Raw genomic sequence first — 19,790 nt, forward strand, 5'->3', positions numbered from 1 at the left:
CGCGAAATCATATCTTATCACTGGATTTATAAGATTCTAAAATGGCACTCCTCTCCTCTGTTATTGCAATTATCAAAACCGAAAAATACTAATTATATAAGGCAAGTGCGTACTAGCACTGATTAGTTCATTTTATTCTTCGAGCGTTTATACAGCAATTAAAGTACTGAGTTTTTTTTTTAATGTTGTTATAGATTATGTAAAACACTACATAATCTATAATAATAGAAGAATATAAATAGGAAATAAGTAGAAAGTAATATCTTATACTTTTCTACTTATTTCTTATTTATATACATATATTTTTAAATAAACTGTTTATAATTTCAATTGATGTCCTTTCCATTCTTAAATTATTTCCAAATAATTGTATTCTTTAAATACCATATGAACATCATAATCAAAAATGCTTAATAATCATGATATGCCTTAGATTACTATATTTTTTTACAGTTTATATTTTTTAATACTTAACATAATTTTTTGTTCACGCTAGTCTTAGAAACGGCTTAAACGATATAAATACAGCTTTCACTGTTGTATTTTGGCAAATTTGCTTTAACATTTAGTATTTGTTTTGTTTCCATCGGCTTATAATAATAGCATTCAATAATTTATATCCTCGCGTACGCTGTGGAAATTATTGACAATAGAGCAGTGATATATTACAGTTTTATAGAGGACAAAAAAGTTCTTATTATATGTAATAACTAGCGGCCCTCTCGCGGTTTCACCCGCGTTATGTTATTATTAATTTCTGTCTCCATGACTACGTCCTAGTGACGTCTATGCAAAATTTGAGAGTCCTAGCATTTGTAGTAACGAAGTTTCATACAAACTTTCGACCCCAAAAACAACCCCTTAGAAGTCGAATATTGCAAATTCCCGTCTTAGCGAGCACCTACGTCCTATAAGTAACTCCTATGCAAACTTTCAGATTCCTAGCACATGTAGTTTCTGAGATTTCGTGATGAGTGAGTGACCTTTCGATTTTGTATATATAGATTATTTGTAACTGTTAGGGACGGTAACTGCGGTAGCTGAATATATAACAATCAAAGAAATTCACAGAAATCAAGTAAGTAATTAGGTAGGTATCTAAATAATAAATATTAAATATAAATCAAATTATTTCTGTTATTAGACTGATTAATATAGGTCAAAGTCAGGAAATTGTAAAATATATCTGTATAAAAAAAAACTAATTATTACGTTGTACGTGCTAATATCCGTTCATCACTTTAAAAACACAAATAGAGCAATTTTTAATTACGAATATATAAAAGTATATAATTACAATTACATTTTGAAGATTAACCTTCAAATTATTATTATAATTGACGTTGGTTACATAAGAAAAAATTACAGTAATTCTGTGCTAAATAGCTCTTTGTTTGCATCATAACCACGAAATCTAATAATTTTAAGTCCAATTTTGTATTTTATAGGTTTTTTAAACCTATATATAAGTTTTTCAGAAAATGATTTGGGTGGCTCACACTCATCAGCTGTGTTTACCCATTATAGTAGGACCCGTGAAGGGTTGCCGGATCCAGGCTTGTCATTCCCGGGATATTTGTGGGGCCACGAACGGAAATCGGAATTCGAGGTTAAGCTACCAAGAACTGAAGGTTGATATTTTTTGTGATTTTTTAATTACGTAAACTGTTCTAGTTAAATATTAAGCTTTGATAGATTTAAACAAGTAGGTACTCATGAATTCCGGGACAGCAAATTAAAATTACAGGTCGCGGGACAACATTCAAAACTCCCTAAACGGCCGTCTGGCAACCCCTAGACACATGTGAAGATGAAAAAAATACCTACATTGTCTGTATATTTCATAAAAACAATATTTACCAGACAGTGACGTAATCAATATTTAAATTTCAGAATATATAATACAAAATAAATAACAAATGTTTCACGCACCAAGCAAAACTGGTATAAAATGCGCCGTGGGCACAATTTTTTTTAATTCTTGACAGCAGGATATAAAATAGCGTAAAGCCCATTTGATATAATATACATTTGCAAAGATTGTTGACCACATAAATATTGCTAGTACATTGTTGGTTGCCGGATATCCGGTTTCCAGACTTCCTGAAAATACTTCCTAGAAAGAGAATGTAATTAGACATTCAAAATTAACCTATTAATTTTGTTTCTATAAATTTTACAAAATCATTCAATTCTTTTTATTCGAAGCAAATTTTTATAAAAGCTTATAGCTTAAATAGAGTGTGATGAATTTTGGTTCTCGGCTCTTGCAGTGCAGGATAAATAATAAAGAATTAAGACGAACAATGGACAATGTTTGTTTTTGTAAAAATCATATAGATAGATTTTTTAGCTACATGCCGCACATAGCAGGGTTAGGCAGGGGGAACCTGGGAACCTAGTTTGTTAAGACATTTCCGATCTTCGAATTCTGGAACCATTGCGTGTTGAGTTTATTTTAGTTACATTTCAGTTTTTGTTCAAGTTTGTGTATGAAGTCAGCATATGTATAGTTTGAAGTCAATTTTTCTTATTATCCTATCCTATCCTATCCTATATCTTATAAAACAAAGTCGCTTTTCGTGTCTGTCTGAACTTTCTAACTCTTCTTCTTCTAAACCACCCAACGGATTTTTATGCGGTTTTCACCATTAGGTCGAGTATTTCTCAGGGAAGGTTTATATATAGTTTATTATTTGTACATTCTTATGTAAACTAACATAAATACGATAAATGTGTATAAAGTCCTACCCGTTGAGACACTTTCGCGCATGCGCTGCTTTAATGGTAAGTACTACATGAAAACAATGTACTGGAGTATTGTTCCTCTTAATAAGATCTACAAAAAAGTCCGCGAGAGCATATTTTTATCTTTTAAGGATAACGTGTAGTGATCATATTTCTGTCTAAAAATAGTAATTTCAATATATTTTTTATTGTGAGGGATATTTTTCCATAATGGTATTAATCCTTATCCTTTAAAATACTTTATTAATTTTCTACGTGAAACGAAGATAAAATTTGCTGTTTACACTATTTCGAAATTGCGAATAGTTTTAGAGAAAAACGCATTTAATTGTTGACACATCACGCCGTTGACTCATCAACTGTGCCGACTCAAGTTTTACTTATCCCTTACTCTCAGCATATAAATAAGTATATTAGTTACGTTGGCCATTTAATGTAGATCAAAACTGTCTTCTACTGTTTTTCATTTTAATAAGTACTTTAGAAGTTGTTACAATATGAAAACATCCTTGCTGCGAAACGCGCCCCGCGACGTTTTGCTTATACAAGCGCGTCATGAGCAGTCATCGGTGGTTCAGTGGTAGAATGCTCGCCTGCCACGCGGGCGGCCCGGGTTCGATTCCCGGCCAATGCATTCTATTTAATTTTCCTCACAGGCAGCCACGTAGTGCTTGCTTTTCATCAGGGACAGAATACCCTCTTAAGCATTAACCAGAAGCTCGAAAAAAAAAAACCCGCCTGCCTCTATAGCAACGAAGATTTAGATGCGTTTGCACGTATTGGATAATCGGAGTTGAATGTATTATTTCAGCGCGATATATTTGGTTTCATATTTTTTGTAGTAGTTATTAGTAGGTAGGTTTTTGTTTATAATTTCTTCCGTTTAAAAATAGTCATTTAACTATCTAAAAATAGTCATTTAAATATATTTTAATAAGTACTGGAAAAGATTAGTAGCACAGATTTATAATTACGGTACCTACTAAAAAATTCTTGCCGAGTAAAACAATTGGAAAATCCTTATTGAAACTACGAAAATGCGGGTTGCATTAGAGTTTAATTAATTTTCACATTATCTTAAGTGCTTTGCAAACATACATTATATGAATAATCCAGTAGTAAAAGCGGGCGAAGCCGCAAGGGGGTCGCTAGTTTCATTATAAAATGAACCTTTAATTTCGCCAAATATATGTATTTTTAACCTGTTTTTTCTGTATCAGATTACGGCATTCCTTTTTTAAAAATCAATTGTAATTTTGAGTGGAAACAGTACAGGGTGTACAATTTATATAATTAACAATAACTAAAGTAACTTAAAAGTAAAATAATAACTTGACTATTGAGATATAAATCTAAAGATATTAATCATTTACTACACAAGTCGGTTATTGCCCGACTTCCTACAATGTCATGGTTGCCAAAACTTTTTAAGGTCAGTTTAAGTATTTTTAATTTATGATAATATTATTCTTTACTGTAAACTTCATGGTTTTAAAAAAATCACGAAATAATAAAAATATTTAAATGTACACTCATAAGTGGCTTATAAATAATGAATGTTTTCATTTTTTTTTCAATATAAAATAGTAAGTAATTATTAAAAAGAGAAGCTATTTTACATAAATAAATTATTAAATTAACAAACTTTAGTTACAATCTCAACCCTACTCTCACTACACAAGGAAGGTCATGTGTTATTCTCATGAATTACACTCATTTAAAAGTAATTTTCAATTAAGTATATTATAGTGTAGTTGCGTAATCACATATTACCTGTTACTGTTAGTCTGTCAAATGTAATTATGATATTATGTCACAAACAAGGTGATTCTTTATAAAGTGTATAAACCAGAAACAAATCGCTCAATATTTTCACGTTTTTTAAATATATTTGTTGTTTTTCATTAAGAAATTTCATTAAAACAAAATTAGAAAGAAATATTTTAATGTACTTACTTGAACACCGCCTAAACCTCCGCCTTTTTGGGTGGAATAAAGAGAATAAAGTGATATTTTTATAGAAAATGTCGGGAAATAAAGTAAATGCTTTATAAATGCATGAATTATGGATGTAAGTAAAACCAAAAAAACTAACTAAGTATGTAAACACAAAACTTTTTTAACATTCTCATCTCCCTCTAAGAGACTTGTCCCCTAATATGGTAAGTTAATACACATATAGTGATCGATAATGAAGAATCTACAGTTTTCCATATTTAAACGTTATTGTATGACTAAATAAGTAAATGAGGCTTAAAGAATTACTTTATTTTGAAATAAATATATACTTAACCTTTTTCTAAAGTGAAATTTAGGTCTCTAGGCTATAACCATCATTAGTTTTCAGACAAGGTTTTTATAATATTGATTGTCTAGTTAATGCAAATAAATTGTAATATAATATATTGATAAATAATAATGTTGTATTTATGGAAATTTAATATTAATATGTAAGAATTATCGCGCATATGAGACTTCCAGCAACGCCATCTCTTGACAATTTTTGGAACTACATGCAAAGATTATGTTTGTGTTTTTTTAAATGTATGTCGTTAACGTATTGAAAACTAGATGACGCTACTGATTCTAAATTTTGCTATAAGAGAAAAAACTTCATTATTTTTTTTTGCCTTTGCCTACCCTTCTTTACGGGATAAAACAAATTGTGGATTCGATCCCTACTCGAGGAAGTGAAATATTTATTTACGTTTATATTTCCATTTCTTCGTTCTGGTGTCGAGGCAAAGTACGGCGTTGAGTTCTGCCACTCAACACGCAATGCCTCCAGAATTCGGCAGAAAGTGGGGAACGGAGTGTCTTAACACTAGGTTCCTTCTGCCTACCCTGCTTTGTGCTTGATACAGCGTGAAGCTGAAATATATAATAAAATGCGAAATAGCATTTGACAATTAATTCAGTTCTTTAAAAACCTATTGTTGTCAAAATGAATATTGATGATAGTAACATGTGTTATAATATACCCTTTATGAAATGTGGGGGTTTTTTATTGTTACTGCTTTCTACCCCAAATTTTGTATTACGAAATGCATCTGTTCATATTCGAAGTAGGTAAATACTACTTACTAGGAGTCGTCACTTAAAATTCATGATAAATGATCTGCTTTTTGCTAATTCATTTAGTGTAGTGGAAAATAAGCAAAAGGTTCTAATTTCCGATATTAATAGTTAACAATTTTGAATATAAGTGGTAAATATGGTATAAAAGTCGAAAAAAAATATAGTAAATTTACCAAATCGATATCAGTTCCTTCGTTTCAGCCCTATCCAATGTTGGATATAGGCCTCCTTTCAAATTCCCAATGATTATCGGTCCTGCAGCCATAGCCTTATGCTGAATTTTACTGCATCGTAGGTCTACCTGTTAGGGAGCCTGTCTAATGATCATCGTCCGGTTCACAGATTTTATAATATTTTTTTGATAAAAAAAATAAAACTTTAATAAATATTTCAAAATCTATATCTATCATTTGTACTTTAGCTTTCGTTAAAATTAAATCGTAATTTACTTTAATTGAATTTAGCGTGAGAACGAACAGATATTTCCACATTGAGGGTGTTGCAGGGTAAATGGATTAGGCAGGCCATTATTGTATTAGAGGCACTTGTTCAGTTCCCTTGTGTGAATAGGGGCTTCTCGTTATTGATAGGGTCCATCTATTTTATAGTAGCAACTAGAATCTACAACATGTTATAATATTTCATTGTAGTAAAATATATATAAATAGTTTTTTGTTGTACAAATCTCTGGGAAATTAACTCTTTGCTTACTGTGTACAAAACGGCGGGTTTTCTTAATCATTTAAAATTTAGTATTAGGTATAGGAAGCTTATCATACGGCTAACCGCATGATAAATCTCCTACTTTTTAAATGATCTTCCTCCAGTATTAACGATAGTGTGATGGCTCCCTGCCCCCTTGCTACTCGAACTAAAAAGACAGAGGAAACTAGGCCTTAAGACACTCCCACAAAATATACATAGTAGATACGCATACGTACATATTTAATATTTCAATCAGTACAATGTACTGTTATTACATTGATGGACCGCATGATAATGTGTTCATCAAATTATCTTGAACTAGCGGCCCCCTCGCGGCTTCGCCTGCGTGAACTACGTTATTATTATGTTTTATGTCCCCATGAGTACCTACGATCTATAAGTGACGTCCATGCAAAATTTGAGATTCCTAGCATTTGTAGTAACGAAGTCTCATATAAACTTTCAACCCCAAGAACAACCCCTTAGAAGTCGAATATTGCAAATTCCCGTCTTAGCGAGCACCTACGCCCTATAAGTAACTCCTATGCAAAATTTGAGATTCCTAGCACTTGTAGTTTCTGAGATTTCGTGATGAGTGAGTGACCTTTCGATTTTATATATATAGATGATTAAAGTATTTTCTGTAAAACTAATAAAGTTCATGTTGAAATAATATTGTTATATATTCATTTGTTCTTGGACCTACATACAAATATGTTCATTGCTACAATGACAGACACTAAGAGCAAATCTGCATCCAACGTTAAGTATTCTACTTCTATTAAAATAATCGTATATGGCCAACTTTTCTTGGGACAATATACTGATTTCAGTAGTAATAATGTAATCAAAACTGTTATGATGTCTTATTGCATTCTCTTTAATCTATTGTCTTGTTTTCGCTGTTACTATTATTTCACTTATACAGAAATTATGTCACCGAATGTGTTTGACTCTGTCGCTGTAATGACACTATTTAAGCTTTTCTACTGCATCACAACATCTTTAATCTTCCTATTGGGCAAGGGTAAAAATTTCAACAAATTTTTAAATACCATAAATTTAACTGATCCTAATTGTTTATTGCAACAACAAGATTATATGTCAATAATAAGTTTATGTGCATTCAGTGTGATGGTCATCAGAAGCACAGTTCAATTTTTATATTATTCTATAAGTGAGGGTCACGATTTTTTGTTTTTCTTTGCAATGTCTTTGCTATCATTGCAATTGAATTTAACTAATTTGAAAAGAATAATAGTGTTTGAGCATTTATGGTGTAAGTTTAAGTCATTGAGAAAGACGATACTTAAAGATTTAGATTTTGCTCCAAATGCTGATGATGCAGTGATGGAATTAAATATAAAGAAAATGGAGGATTTTATCAACATCTATGAAAAAATAATCGACAGTATGAGATATGTAGGTCATGCAACAAAATTCTTGGTACGTCCAAACTACCTATATGTAAAATTTTCAGTGTTTTTTTGTAACAGAATAAAATTACATTTAATAATATTTGTTTTAAATTTTCAGATATTGATAGGCTTGCCATCGTTCTTCTTGTATATCTACTATTTTATTATTAAGCTCACAACTCAAATTTATACTTCTCGTGTACGTAATAAATATATAATTATGTTTTTGTTTTACATTCTGAATGTATCTTTTTAGAAACCCAAACATATATAATCTCATGAAAATTAAGGACAAATGGAAGTCATTGATTTATTTGATATTTTTATTATTGTATCTATTATATTTGTTGTATCTTTTATTTGGGAATTATTTATACTTAAATAATATTGAGTTTCATCAAAAATGAAAGAATCATAAAATAATAATGTTTATTTACAGACAAAAGCTATCGTGGCTGATTTTACAATATTATATTTAGTAACATTGGTGACAGCCGTTCTTGTAGAATTAGGAAATGCAGAAATAGATAAAATCAAGACTTTCCTTCGAGCTCAACTAATTCATATTACATGTAAGTGTGCTTATATTTTAGGTTTAATTATTTTAAATTATATATATATATATATATATATATATATATATATATAAAATAGGAAAAATATATCAGCTTCACGCTGTATCCCGCACACAGCAGGGTACGCAGAAGGAACCTAGTGTTACGACACTCCGTTCCCCTCTTTCTGCCGAATTCTGGAGGCATTGTGTGTTGAGGGGCAGAACTCAACGCCACGCTTTGCATCAACACCAGAGCGAAGAAATAGAAATTTAAAGCTAGTGAGAATTATGATAATTAAGTACACTTGATTAGTGGACATTGTGAAGAAAAGGCAACTATAAAGTCTATAACAATAATAGGACTATACTTGATTTAAAACCGAAATTACAATTTAGACATGCATGCCTAACATTAGGCATTCAATGTACATACATATTTTTCTTGTATTATTTCAGATTCACCGGCAAGAAATAGAGTAATTGATGCTCTTAAATACTTGGAGCTTCGTCCCTATAAATACTCCATATGGCGCATCTTCTACTTGGACATTTCGTTACCCTTGTCCATTATCAGCGCATGCACCTCTTACACTATTATAGTCATCCAGTTCCTTCAGATATATTAATCTATATATATAAAAGGACTTGTCCTCACTGACTGAGGTAACGCACGCACAGCCGTAACCGCTGATGGAAGAAACGTTAAATTTGGACAAAAGTTTACTTTTGTAATCTGGACATCCACTAAGAAGGGATTTTGAAAAATTTCAACCCTAAAGGGGTGAAATAGGGGTTCAAAGTTTGTATGGAAAAAAATTTAAATCGGCACTGATTTTTATAAAATTTGAAATTTAGATTTTTAAAAGTATTTAATTGAACACGTGTTTCATAGTTTTCTAGAATTCTACCCCTAAGGGTGCAAATAAGGGGTTGAAAGTTTGTATAGGTTTTTTTTAAATCGTCACCAATTTTTATAAAATTTGAAATTCAGACTCTTAAATGTATATAATTAAACACATGTTTCATGGTTTTCTAGAATTCACCCCCTAAATAAGGGGTTGAAAGTTTGTATGAGAAAATTCTTAAATCGCCACCGATTTTTATAAAATTTCAAATTTAGACTCTTAAAAATATTTCATTGAACACATGTTTCATGGGTTATTAGAATTCACCCTTAAATACGCATGCGAAGCTGCGCGCGTCCGCTAGTTATGTATATATTTAATGAAGTTTTACTTTTATTTTCATTTTTAGATATATTCATAAATAGTGGTGCACCGTATTCAGTTAAAATCCACGTTAAATATAACATTCAGCTCATTTGCCTTTTCTTTAGTACCGTCTACCGCCTACTTACCTAGAATGTGCCGCCCCTAGAATCCGGCGGACGAATTTTACAACATCGGAAGTGTTAGTACTCTCCTGTCCTCTCAGTTCACTCTTTCCTAGTGTAGCTGTCATATTCCAGGAGAAGTTTGGAGTTTTTCCCCGTATTTCCTCGCATGCCTCATACGACACCAACAGTACCAGAGGGATCGGAGCCGAAATTACATGGCATTATGTATGGCATACTTAGCAAAAACTAACATGTTATGAACACCGTGTGTCAACAACAATATATACCCAAAATAAAAACGATTTCACTCCATATAAATCTATAATCTTTCTCTCAACCAAAGGACTATGTAGTACTTAAGTTACTTAAAATTAGTTAATATAGTTACAAATATTAACAAATTGTATTAAAACGATAAAGTAACTAGTTGTAACGCTTACAAATGTCACAAACATACATATACATATCAACTGACATAAAACGGAAAATGGTGTATTTGAATGGTAATATTTTTTGTAATTATGTATATAAATGTAATTCAATGAAATGCACGACATTTCATTTGTTTAACTTAAATATTTGCTTTCAGAACAACTCTCCCTTGAACAGATAATCAGAAACATTTTAGATCAATCTTGTTCTAGCTTCAAATAAACGTATTTCTCCTTTTCTGTCACTAAACGGGCTATTTACTTAAAATACTCTAGAAGGTACGCGTTCCAGCTCGAGTGAAAGGAACGTCATAACTAACATGCGCCTGTAGAATTTAAAGGAGCAATGTTTGGGTGGGTTCGATTTCCCTGCTTAGTGTGTACAGAAAATATATGTTATTTACATTTTATTCCGTTACCGTATCGCCGGTATTGACGTTGAATTTGTTTTCTTCGTTACTAAAGGTTTTATTGAAGTTTCTGCCTTAGGATTTCTTATTATATTCCTTGTTAGTCGTTAGGCTCAATTACCTTGTTGACTTTGTTTATTTAAAAAATAAGAAGTAATTAAAGAGTGGGTTCATTTTGTTTTATTTATATTATAACGACCACATTACTAAGCATCTTATACTTAATAAAATATTTTTATTAGTAAAAATATTCTTTTATTTTCAGCTTCAGGCTGTATCAGTAGGCAGAGGAAGCCTAGAGTTAAGACACTCCGTTCCTCTCTTTCCGCCGAATTCTGGAGGCATGGCGCTAATGCATTAAATATTTAATTTCCTTAAGTGGGGATTGAACCCACAATTTGTGGCGTTTACAGTGACACATTAGAATCCCTGCGCCAGTACTGATCTTAAGAAATCCATAAATATTCATACTTAACAGAAATAATATTAAAAATAACATCTAATATTATAGTATTCTACATCTGATGCACCAACTGATAACTAACTACTACAGTCTACAGTCACGAAATGCATATTGAAATGTACTGCATAAATTTTATTCAGAAGAGTACCGCCACTAGAAACTTACAGTTTAATTGGACTGCCCATAATTTGAGAGGTTTTCATGCATTTATATGTAGATATGTATTATATATTTGAAGTATTCGTTATACAATATGAAATGTTGTTTTTGGCGTTTTAGCAAATAAAAAAATATTTTTTTTTGGATTTTAGTATGAAAAAAATGCTACGCTATAGCAGCACAATTGAGAAATGCTTTAAAACGATTATTATTGAGAATATCTATAGACGCATTGGTTCTAGGTTCAATCACGCCTTGCGTGAGTGTTTATATTTAAGTTATTTTACAACACCTTTCTGGCTAGTATAAAGCGGCACTGAGTCTCACTAAACCACTTACAATGTTTTTTTAAGCTTCCCGCTGTATCCCGCACTTAGCAGGATAGGCAGAGGAATCCTGAGAAACCTAGTGCATAGTACACTTCCTTAACATTATACATAAGACACTTCCGTTTACCATTGGGAATTCTTGGGCCATTGCGTGTCGAGTGGCGAAACTTAACTCGGTGCTTCGTTACCAGAGCGAGAAAATAAGAAAAAGAAGCTAAAACATAAGAAAAATGTTAAGCAAAAAAGAAAAAGGACTCTACTTTTCTTTCTAAATACATTATAACACAGCGAAGTTTAAAAACCATACGTAATATAACCCAGGTAACGTGACCTACAGTGACCTTGAAAGAGTAAAAACGTGAAATATTTACGTTCATTCTTACATACGGCCTTCCTCCGGTTATTTCGGACGACCTCGTCCACTTCCGCACCTATTGAGATAATTGTATTGTTCTTACTGATTTTCACTAACTAATTACTTAATGCATGTTGCTAATGCGTGCGAAACGTCTAAATGGAATAATATATCTAGTTACGTTATGAAATACGATAGTGTTTGGTGCGATTTTTTATGTTAAGTTAATGCTAACTTAGATTTTAAGCAAAAAAGTGGATTATTCTTTGAAAAAGTTGGTACCAAACTAAGGTATACTCTTCTTTACTTGCACGAAGTATCTTAAGCTTTCAAGATATTCATTTTCTTTTGCTTATGAGGGAATGCTTCTTAATTATAATTTAGTTAGACACAAAAAAAAATCAGAAGAAATTATACCTACTTTGCATTCAGTTTATGTGCAATTAGGTCATTTTAATTTGATTAAAATTATAATGAAGAAACCTCGTTTATGAATGATTTTTTTATATTTTTATATTTAAATGCGTGTTAACCCGAGGAAATGAAATATTTTCATTTTGAGACAAAACTCGCTATTGTATCCCGCAATGTCTCCAGAATTCGACAACAGAAGACGAGAAGACATCAGTGTGTCTTAACACTAGGCTTCTACCTATCCTGCTATATGCGGGATACGGCGTGAAGATGAAAAAGAAATACCCATTTGTAATGTTTTATAAATTATTCTATTGAATACAATGCACAATTATCAATCTGTACGTCTATAGTAGTTTCGAGTAACTGGCGCCGTGGTGTCGCTATTGCATTGCGCCTGATTGTAAGCGATGCGTGTGAATTAAAATTCCATTTGGAAGAATGTTCATTCTCATATACCTGGTCTGTTGCTTAAGTGCTGGATCAGATTTCGCTGTACAGCATTCGATATCTTTTTATGTCAGATATAAAATTATGATTTTATAATTTAAACATACTAAATTTTGCTAGGAGAAATAAATAAAATATGTTAAGAATCTAAAGAGTCCACGATGTGTCTATCATCTTCGGCTTTCCTAATCAGGCTAACTCAACAGTATATTGTAAACGCGACAGGTTGTAAGTTCGATTCGCACTCAGGGAAATGAAATACGTATTTAATATTTGAAATTTTTCGCGTTGAGGCAAAGCGCGGTGTTGAGTACCACTCAGAACTCAGAATTCGGAAAATAGGGAACAGAAGTGTACTAGGTTCCCTTTGCCTACCGTATTGTAAACCGTACCGTACTTAAAATTTAATACATTTTACTTGGTTTGGATCTAATAAATGTTCAAAATAGAATAATTTATTTAGCTAGATTCAGTCTGTTTATTAAAAAAAACTCCACAAGCACTAACTAAACATTAATACAAACAAGTATTAACGAGAGGACAATAACAGCATTAAATGTAATTCCCTCCAAAGAGGACATGAGCTTGAAAGTTGAAACTAAATCGCACGAGAAGTTGGATTAAAATGTTAATATTTAATACAAACGGTATATCTCACGCTGCTTAGAACTGGAATGGGGACCCTTTGCCGGTTCCTTTTCGTAAAAAAATATTCCTTGTATCTATTTTGGAGAGAGGATCCCCGAATAACTGATCTTATGTAATATTCTTTAAAGGAAAAGCTTTTTGGAACACGGTTTGGTGTAAAAAAGGGACTTATCGGCTTAAAAAGCAAAAATTAAGTATAAGCTTAAACATAAACCTTTTTATATTTAGTCAAAAGTTGTGATTCATCTCGTACATGCCTAGTTCAATAATATTTGTTTTCTTTTTTTTTTCTCAGCTTCACGCTATATCCCGCATACAGCAGCAAGGAAATTTGGGAACCTATTAAGACACTTCGTTACCATTAAGACACTTACGTTCTCCACTTTCCCTCAAATTCTGGAGTCATAGCGGGTATGTGTATATTTTCTTATTTTTGCACCTACTACTGGCCTTTAATAATATTTTAATGAATTTAATTAGACCAAAAAAAGTGTAATGTATGTAGATAGGTTTATTACTAGATAAAAATAATTGTGCAGCTTTACCTAAATCATTGTTCGAAAATGTGGAAGCATATGGAAACTAGACATGAGAGAGTTATAATGTACGTATTTACTTTGATTTTTATTACAACACATAATGCCTCCAGAATTCGGCAGAGAGTGTGGCACGGAGTGTCCTGACACTAGGTTCCCTCTGCCTACCCTGCTTTGTATAGGATACATGCATGAAGCTGATTTTACATAATTTTCTACACAGAAAATTTAAAAACAAATTTTAACATTTTAACATTCGAAAATATACTGTAAACAAGAAATGTAAATAAACACCGTCATATCCTTATATTTACTCCATGAGTTTCCCGGAAGTTCTTTTCTTTGCGCTCTTGAAGTTAAATAAACGGCCAATACATCCATACATTTGGAACAGGTGCTAATAATTAATATAAATGTTAAAAGTTAAGGTATTTACAATGAACGGTTTTTTAAATAAAATATGATCTAAATTTTGTATTTTATTTGACTGTTATAAAGTACATTTTAAGTTTATTGACTGGTCGAAATGTTAAGGACAAGGGCATACATACATACATATTCATATTAATATATATATATATATATATATATATATATATATAAAATCGAAAGGTCATTCACTCATCACGAAATCTCAGAAACTACAAGTGCTAGGAATCTCAAATTTTGCATGGACGTCGCTTATAGGACGTAGGTGCTCATGGAGACAGAAATTAACAATAACGTATTTCACGCAGGCGAAGCCGCGGGCGGGCCGCTAATAGAATATAAAATCATGTGAACATCTAAGGCTGTCGTAGAGCAGCGGTACGGCATGTGCTACAAACACAGGTTCGAATCCCACTCAGGGGAATGAATTATTTTCCACCCTGTCCAATTTAGGAATATTGCGTTTTGTATAGTAATATCAAATACTCTGTCCGTACTTCGTCTTATTGGACATTATTAGTTTCTCACTATATTTAACATGGTAGAAATAGAGAACCAGTGTTAAGACACTCTCCGCCTAAATCGAGATATTGAATGTTGAGTGGCGGAACTCAACCCCACGCTTTGTTGACATAATTAAAATTTAATTTAATATGAAAATAAAAAAAAATGGTTTCATATGTATTTTCAAAGTTTAACTTCACCACTCGTGAAAAATTTCGATTAATCCAACTATAGTGCGATATCGTTCTAAGTAACAAAAGTACTGACATAAATCTCTCATTCACTAATAGAGTTAGCCGAACTTGTAAAACTTTATCGCATTAACTTTGTATGCACCGGATTGCAATTTTAATTATAGCAAGAAGGTGTATCTATCTCTTTCTTTCCTGTGATAAGAGTATTAGAAAGAGCGAGCAAGCAATATATCAGGTAGTTTATTCGTTTTCGTTTCATCAGTCAGTGCAGTGTAGCGTTGGAGGAAGGTTGTGTCGCCCGTTAGTTCTATAACCGGTCGTATTTACAAACTTTATGAATGTGTTTTTTATTTCTTTTAAATTCTTAACATATTAGTTAAATAACTGGAAAATTGTGACGTTGTCTTGAGTTGGTTTTACTTGTGTTTTTAGTGGAAATTAGTGTTTGTTCGTAGTTATTTTGGCGGTTATGATGTAACCGAGTCCGAGGTTCGGTTCCCTTTGGATGGGATAGTCCTGACACTATGCATACTTCAATGATGATGGTAAGTCTACACCAAATTATAATTTTAATATAAACTTTACATTATTCACAAAAAATTAAAAAAAAACAACGCACAAAAGTTCTTAACTCAATTAGCGTAGACAGACACAATTCAAACTTAAATATTATAATCATAATTATAAATAAGTATTTTCTTTTATCTTTAATTAATTAAAAATCTTTAAATTATACGCGCATATTACAGTGTCCGATAAGATTTACAAACATGTTTATCGATGCTGAGTTGATCAGCTGATCAATGCTCTTAGTAATTTAAATTAAATTAACGTACATACTTTTAATAATGGTTCTCTCCTTATTTAGCATCACTATGTATCCCGCACATTTATATAACACGATAGGCACATGGACCTAGTGTTGATATTCCGTTCTCCACTTTCCGTAAAATTACCTAACATTAAGAGACAAGAGTAAAAAATATTTTTAGCTTTTTTAACTGGACCAAAAGTCATGAATGGTATAGGAAAACAAACACTTATGCATTCAATACAACACATGGCCCACGGCTTCCTTGTTTACGTTAGTTATTATTTAAAATAACCAAGCACGCTGTCTATATTATTTTAGTTGATTATTATATGCCAGTCGTGGCGTACAAGCCAGGAAGACAAGCTCGCTAATGTAAACGCGACAGGTTCTTGGTTCAATTCCCACCCGAGGAATTAAAATATTTAACATTTTCATTTCCTTGCTCTGGTAAAGTTGAGTGGAGTAAAGCTACTGCCACGCATTGATTCCAGAATTAGTTGGAAAGTGGGGAACGGAAGTGCCTTAATGGGAACGAAGTGAATTATTGCCTATCCTGCTAGGACTACACTTTACAATATGTTTATACATATACCATGAAGCCACAAACACTACCATAAAACATAACCTACTTTATTTTAAACTTATTATACAAATAAAAGGCTACATTACACCCACCAGCACTGGTAATTCCCCCCTAATGACGCCATGGTGCTTATGTCTTAGCAGCGAGCCGTTATCGTGAATCATAATAACATTTAGGCTTCAGGTGGCTCTGAAGGATACTTAGTGGGTACTTTAATTAATATATGGTATAATGGGTTAGAGTATTCTTTGTGGTAAGTTACTTGATCATGGCAGTGTTTTATATTGAGCTAGCGTTCCACACGCGGCCTCGCTCGCTTTAACATAGCAGGTTAAGCAGTGGGAACCAGGGAATCTAAACTGATAAGACACTTCGTTCCCATTAAGACACTTCCTACTTTTCGGAAGAGTGGCGGAACTTTGCCTCGATATCAGCGCGAGAAAATGAAAATAATCAAATTTTCACACCCCCGAGTAAGAATCGAACCCCTTAATCTTTGTTATGTCCCTGCTCCAAGGCGCCACGACTGTCTGGCCATGGCATATACATATATATTACGCCACATATATATATATATATATATATATAAATGTATTAATGCATCCAACGCATAAATCTGTACGTATTATGTGTTACGTAGCCATTTACATGCGCCAAAGGTCATATTGCAGTCTAGACATGCTCACATATTTAATGCATTTTTTAAATATTAAAATATATATTTGTTATTTTATTATTAAAACTATTTTTTTTTTTCTTATATTAATTGGCGAAAAAATTGTTACAACTTAAAACTATGTAATCATAATTGATTAATAGGACTAATGTCTTATTTCTGTAAACTGAGGCTATTTATATAAACTAATATTTTCATTGCTTCGCTCTGGTGTCGAGGCATAGCGCAGTGTTGAGCAGAGCAAAGTCTCCGGAAAATGGGAAACAGAGTGTTTTAACACTAGTTTGCCTCTGCCTACCCTACTGCGGGATATAGCGTGAAGTTAATCAAATTTCAAAAGCGACATGTGTAAAATTTCATCAAAACTATAAAACTTAATGTTTGGTTAACATTTCATTCTATTTACTAATGTGTATTTGTGGGCTCCCTTCCAACACATGTGCTAAGTGGAAAACCGAGTCGTCCCTATTTTCTCTGTCCCTGTAACGGAAGCACCTTGTAATGTGTAGTTGTACTACAGTTATTCTACTATAGCTAGTCTAGTTGTAGAAGTGTGTTATTATCGATATTGCCGGTATTTAGTTTTTTTTACCGATAATTGCTTCAAGGTCCTAAAAGTACAGTTAGATTATTTTTTTGTTCGCGATAACAAATTGGTTGTTTTAATATGCTATTAAAATCGTATATAATTATTTAGTCAGGGCTATAAGTAAGTACTTAGAAGATTTTTAATTCTGTAGATATCATTGCATTTTAGTGTATACTGTAATTAATACGAATATTTATCTGTAGGTTTAGAATCGAAGTTTTCCTTATTCTATAATAATAATCAATTCGGTAGCGAAAGTCGAAAAACTTTAAATAAAAAAGAGAACGACATAAAATTATAAAGAAAAGTGAGAACTCCGTTAACTGTTTTACTTTTACTATTTCTACCGTAAAGTAAAATTATATTCATATAAAAAAAAACAAGTACCGTGTAATCAATTGACGTTGCAAACTAGCACTTTCGATTATGATTGTTTAAAGTTGCATCATGGATAAATACAGAGGAAAATGAACTGTCTCTATCGCAAACGGGAAATAGTTAAAAATACATGTTATTTTTCTAGATAGGAAAAACCTAGAACCTAGTAAATTATGTTTTTCATATTTCACTTAAATTCGAGACATTGCGTGTTGATTGACAGAACACAACGCCGTACTAAACTTTTCCAAAACTGGAAAGTGAATTTTTTTTCCTGACAATCAATCGAACCCCTTAATCATCAGCCAGATTCACTGCCAGACGCCGTCCACTACGCCATGACATTTAGCAGCTTCACGTTGTATCCCGCTCACAGCAGGGTATGCAGGGGGAACCTAGTGTTAAGACGCTGCGTTCCCCTCTTTCTGTCGCATTCTGGAGGCATTGCGTGTTGAATGGCAGAACTTAACGCCGCGCTTTACCTCGATACCAGAGTGAAGAAATGAAAGTATAAACGTTAGTAAATATTTCACTTCCTCGACTGGGGATCGAACCCACAACCGTCGTTACACCCTTATGCCGCTGACGGCCACGATATTTATAAGTAAATTATTAATATCAAATAATAATAATATTAATATGCATAGTAAACAAGTCTACATGAGAAAGAGCAGTGGAGCAGTGTATTGATACGCTTCAGTTCATTCATATCTAACCGGTTTCGCTGGCATTATATTTTGTTGTTGTTGTTCTTTAATTATGGCGATCCGGATTTCTAGGTCTTATCTTTGACTTTTCTATTAGGTTATAAGACTAGTATTTTTTTTATTTTTAACATTCTTGATGTGAATTTAATGAATTATCTTAAAAATGTATCCACTTTCTCTCTCTCTCTCTCTCTCTCTCTCGATATGTCATCTAACCACTAATTTTTACATGTTGTTTCGTGCCCGTGGTCAAGTACGTGGCTAAGAGTTATGTATCTGTCATGTCATGACACATTTTAAATGGCTAAGGTAGTTTTTGCCACAGGCATACTTAGTGGTTTACATATATCAAAACGATTTACTAGGATTTCGATAAATAAACTATCCCACACAAAAAGAAATTTTCAATACGAAGCAGTAGTTGCTGAGATTAGCGTGTTCAACCAAACAAACTCTTCAGATTTATAAGATTAATGTCGCTGGTAGAATTTGATCTCTTTGTAATGTTTAGATATTATGAATGATTTTATTCTGCGATGATGTTATTATGTAGATATAATGTAAATAGTACTTTTATGTAGGTATTTTATAAACATTATGCATTTCTTAATAATTTGGCTGCAACAGCATACTTAAAAAACCTATAATATAATAAAAACAATTATATAATTCAATGTTAACGTTAAATTACGCCAATTCTATACCAATTAATAAAAAAATAGAGAACTTAAGAAAAAAATCCAAAGAACAATACTACAAAAACTTTAGTTATTGAATAGTATGTAATATAAAAACGTTCAATAAAAAACACAATACAAATAGTATTGGTGAAAGCGGGCTCGTCTGTCTGTCACTTGATTAAATAAAGGTATTATGTCTC

The 19,790-nt window shown here is 32.2% G+C and overlaps 1 protein-coding gene and 1 long non-coding RNA gene across 2 annotated transcripts in view; both read left to right on the forward strand.

The window, feature by feature from the left end:
- Positions 1–6,008: 6,008 nt before the first annotated feature.
- On the forward strand, positions 6,009–9,200 carry LOC146537556 (uncharacterized). Its single transcript, XR_014878153.1, has 3 exons — positions 6,009–8,148; positions 8,389–8,521; positions 8,962–9,200. It is a non-coding gene; the product is annotated as an uncharacterized LOC146537556 (long non-coding RNA).
- A 6,234-nt stretch (positions 9,201–15,434) lies between these two features.
- LOC146537557 (uncharacterized) overlaps positions 15,435–19,790 on the forward strand; it is a 107,900-nt gene continuing 103,544 nt past the window's right edge. Inside the window, exon 1 of the mRNA XM_085188257.1 lies at positions 15,435–15,708. Within this exon, the coding sequence (XP_085044383.1) occupies positions 15,688–15,708 (21 nt within the window). The 5' untranslated portion in view covers positions 15,435–15,687. The remainder of the gene's footprint in view (positions 15,709–19,790) is intronic.

Source organism: Heliconius melpomene, chromosome 7, assembly GCF_056956725.1.
Source record: "Heliconius melpomene rosina isolate 202511_hmr_F chromosome 7, ASM5695672v1, whole genome shotgun sequence".
Taxonomy (NCBI): Eukaryota; Metazoa; Arthropoda; class Insecta; order Lepidoptera; family Nymphalidae; genus Heliconius; species Heliconius melpomene.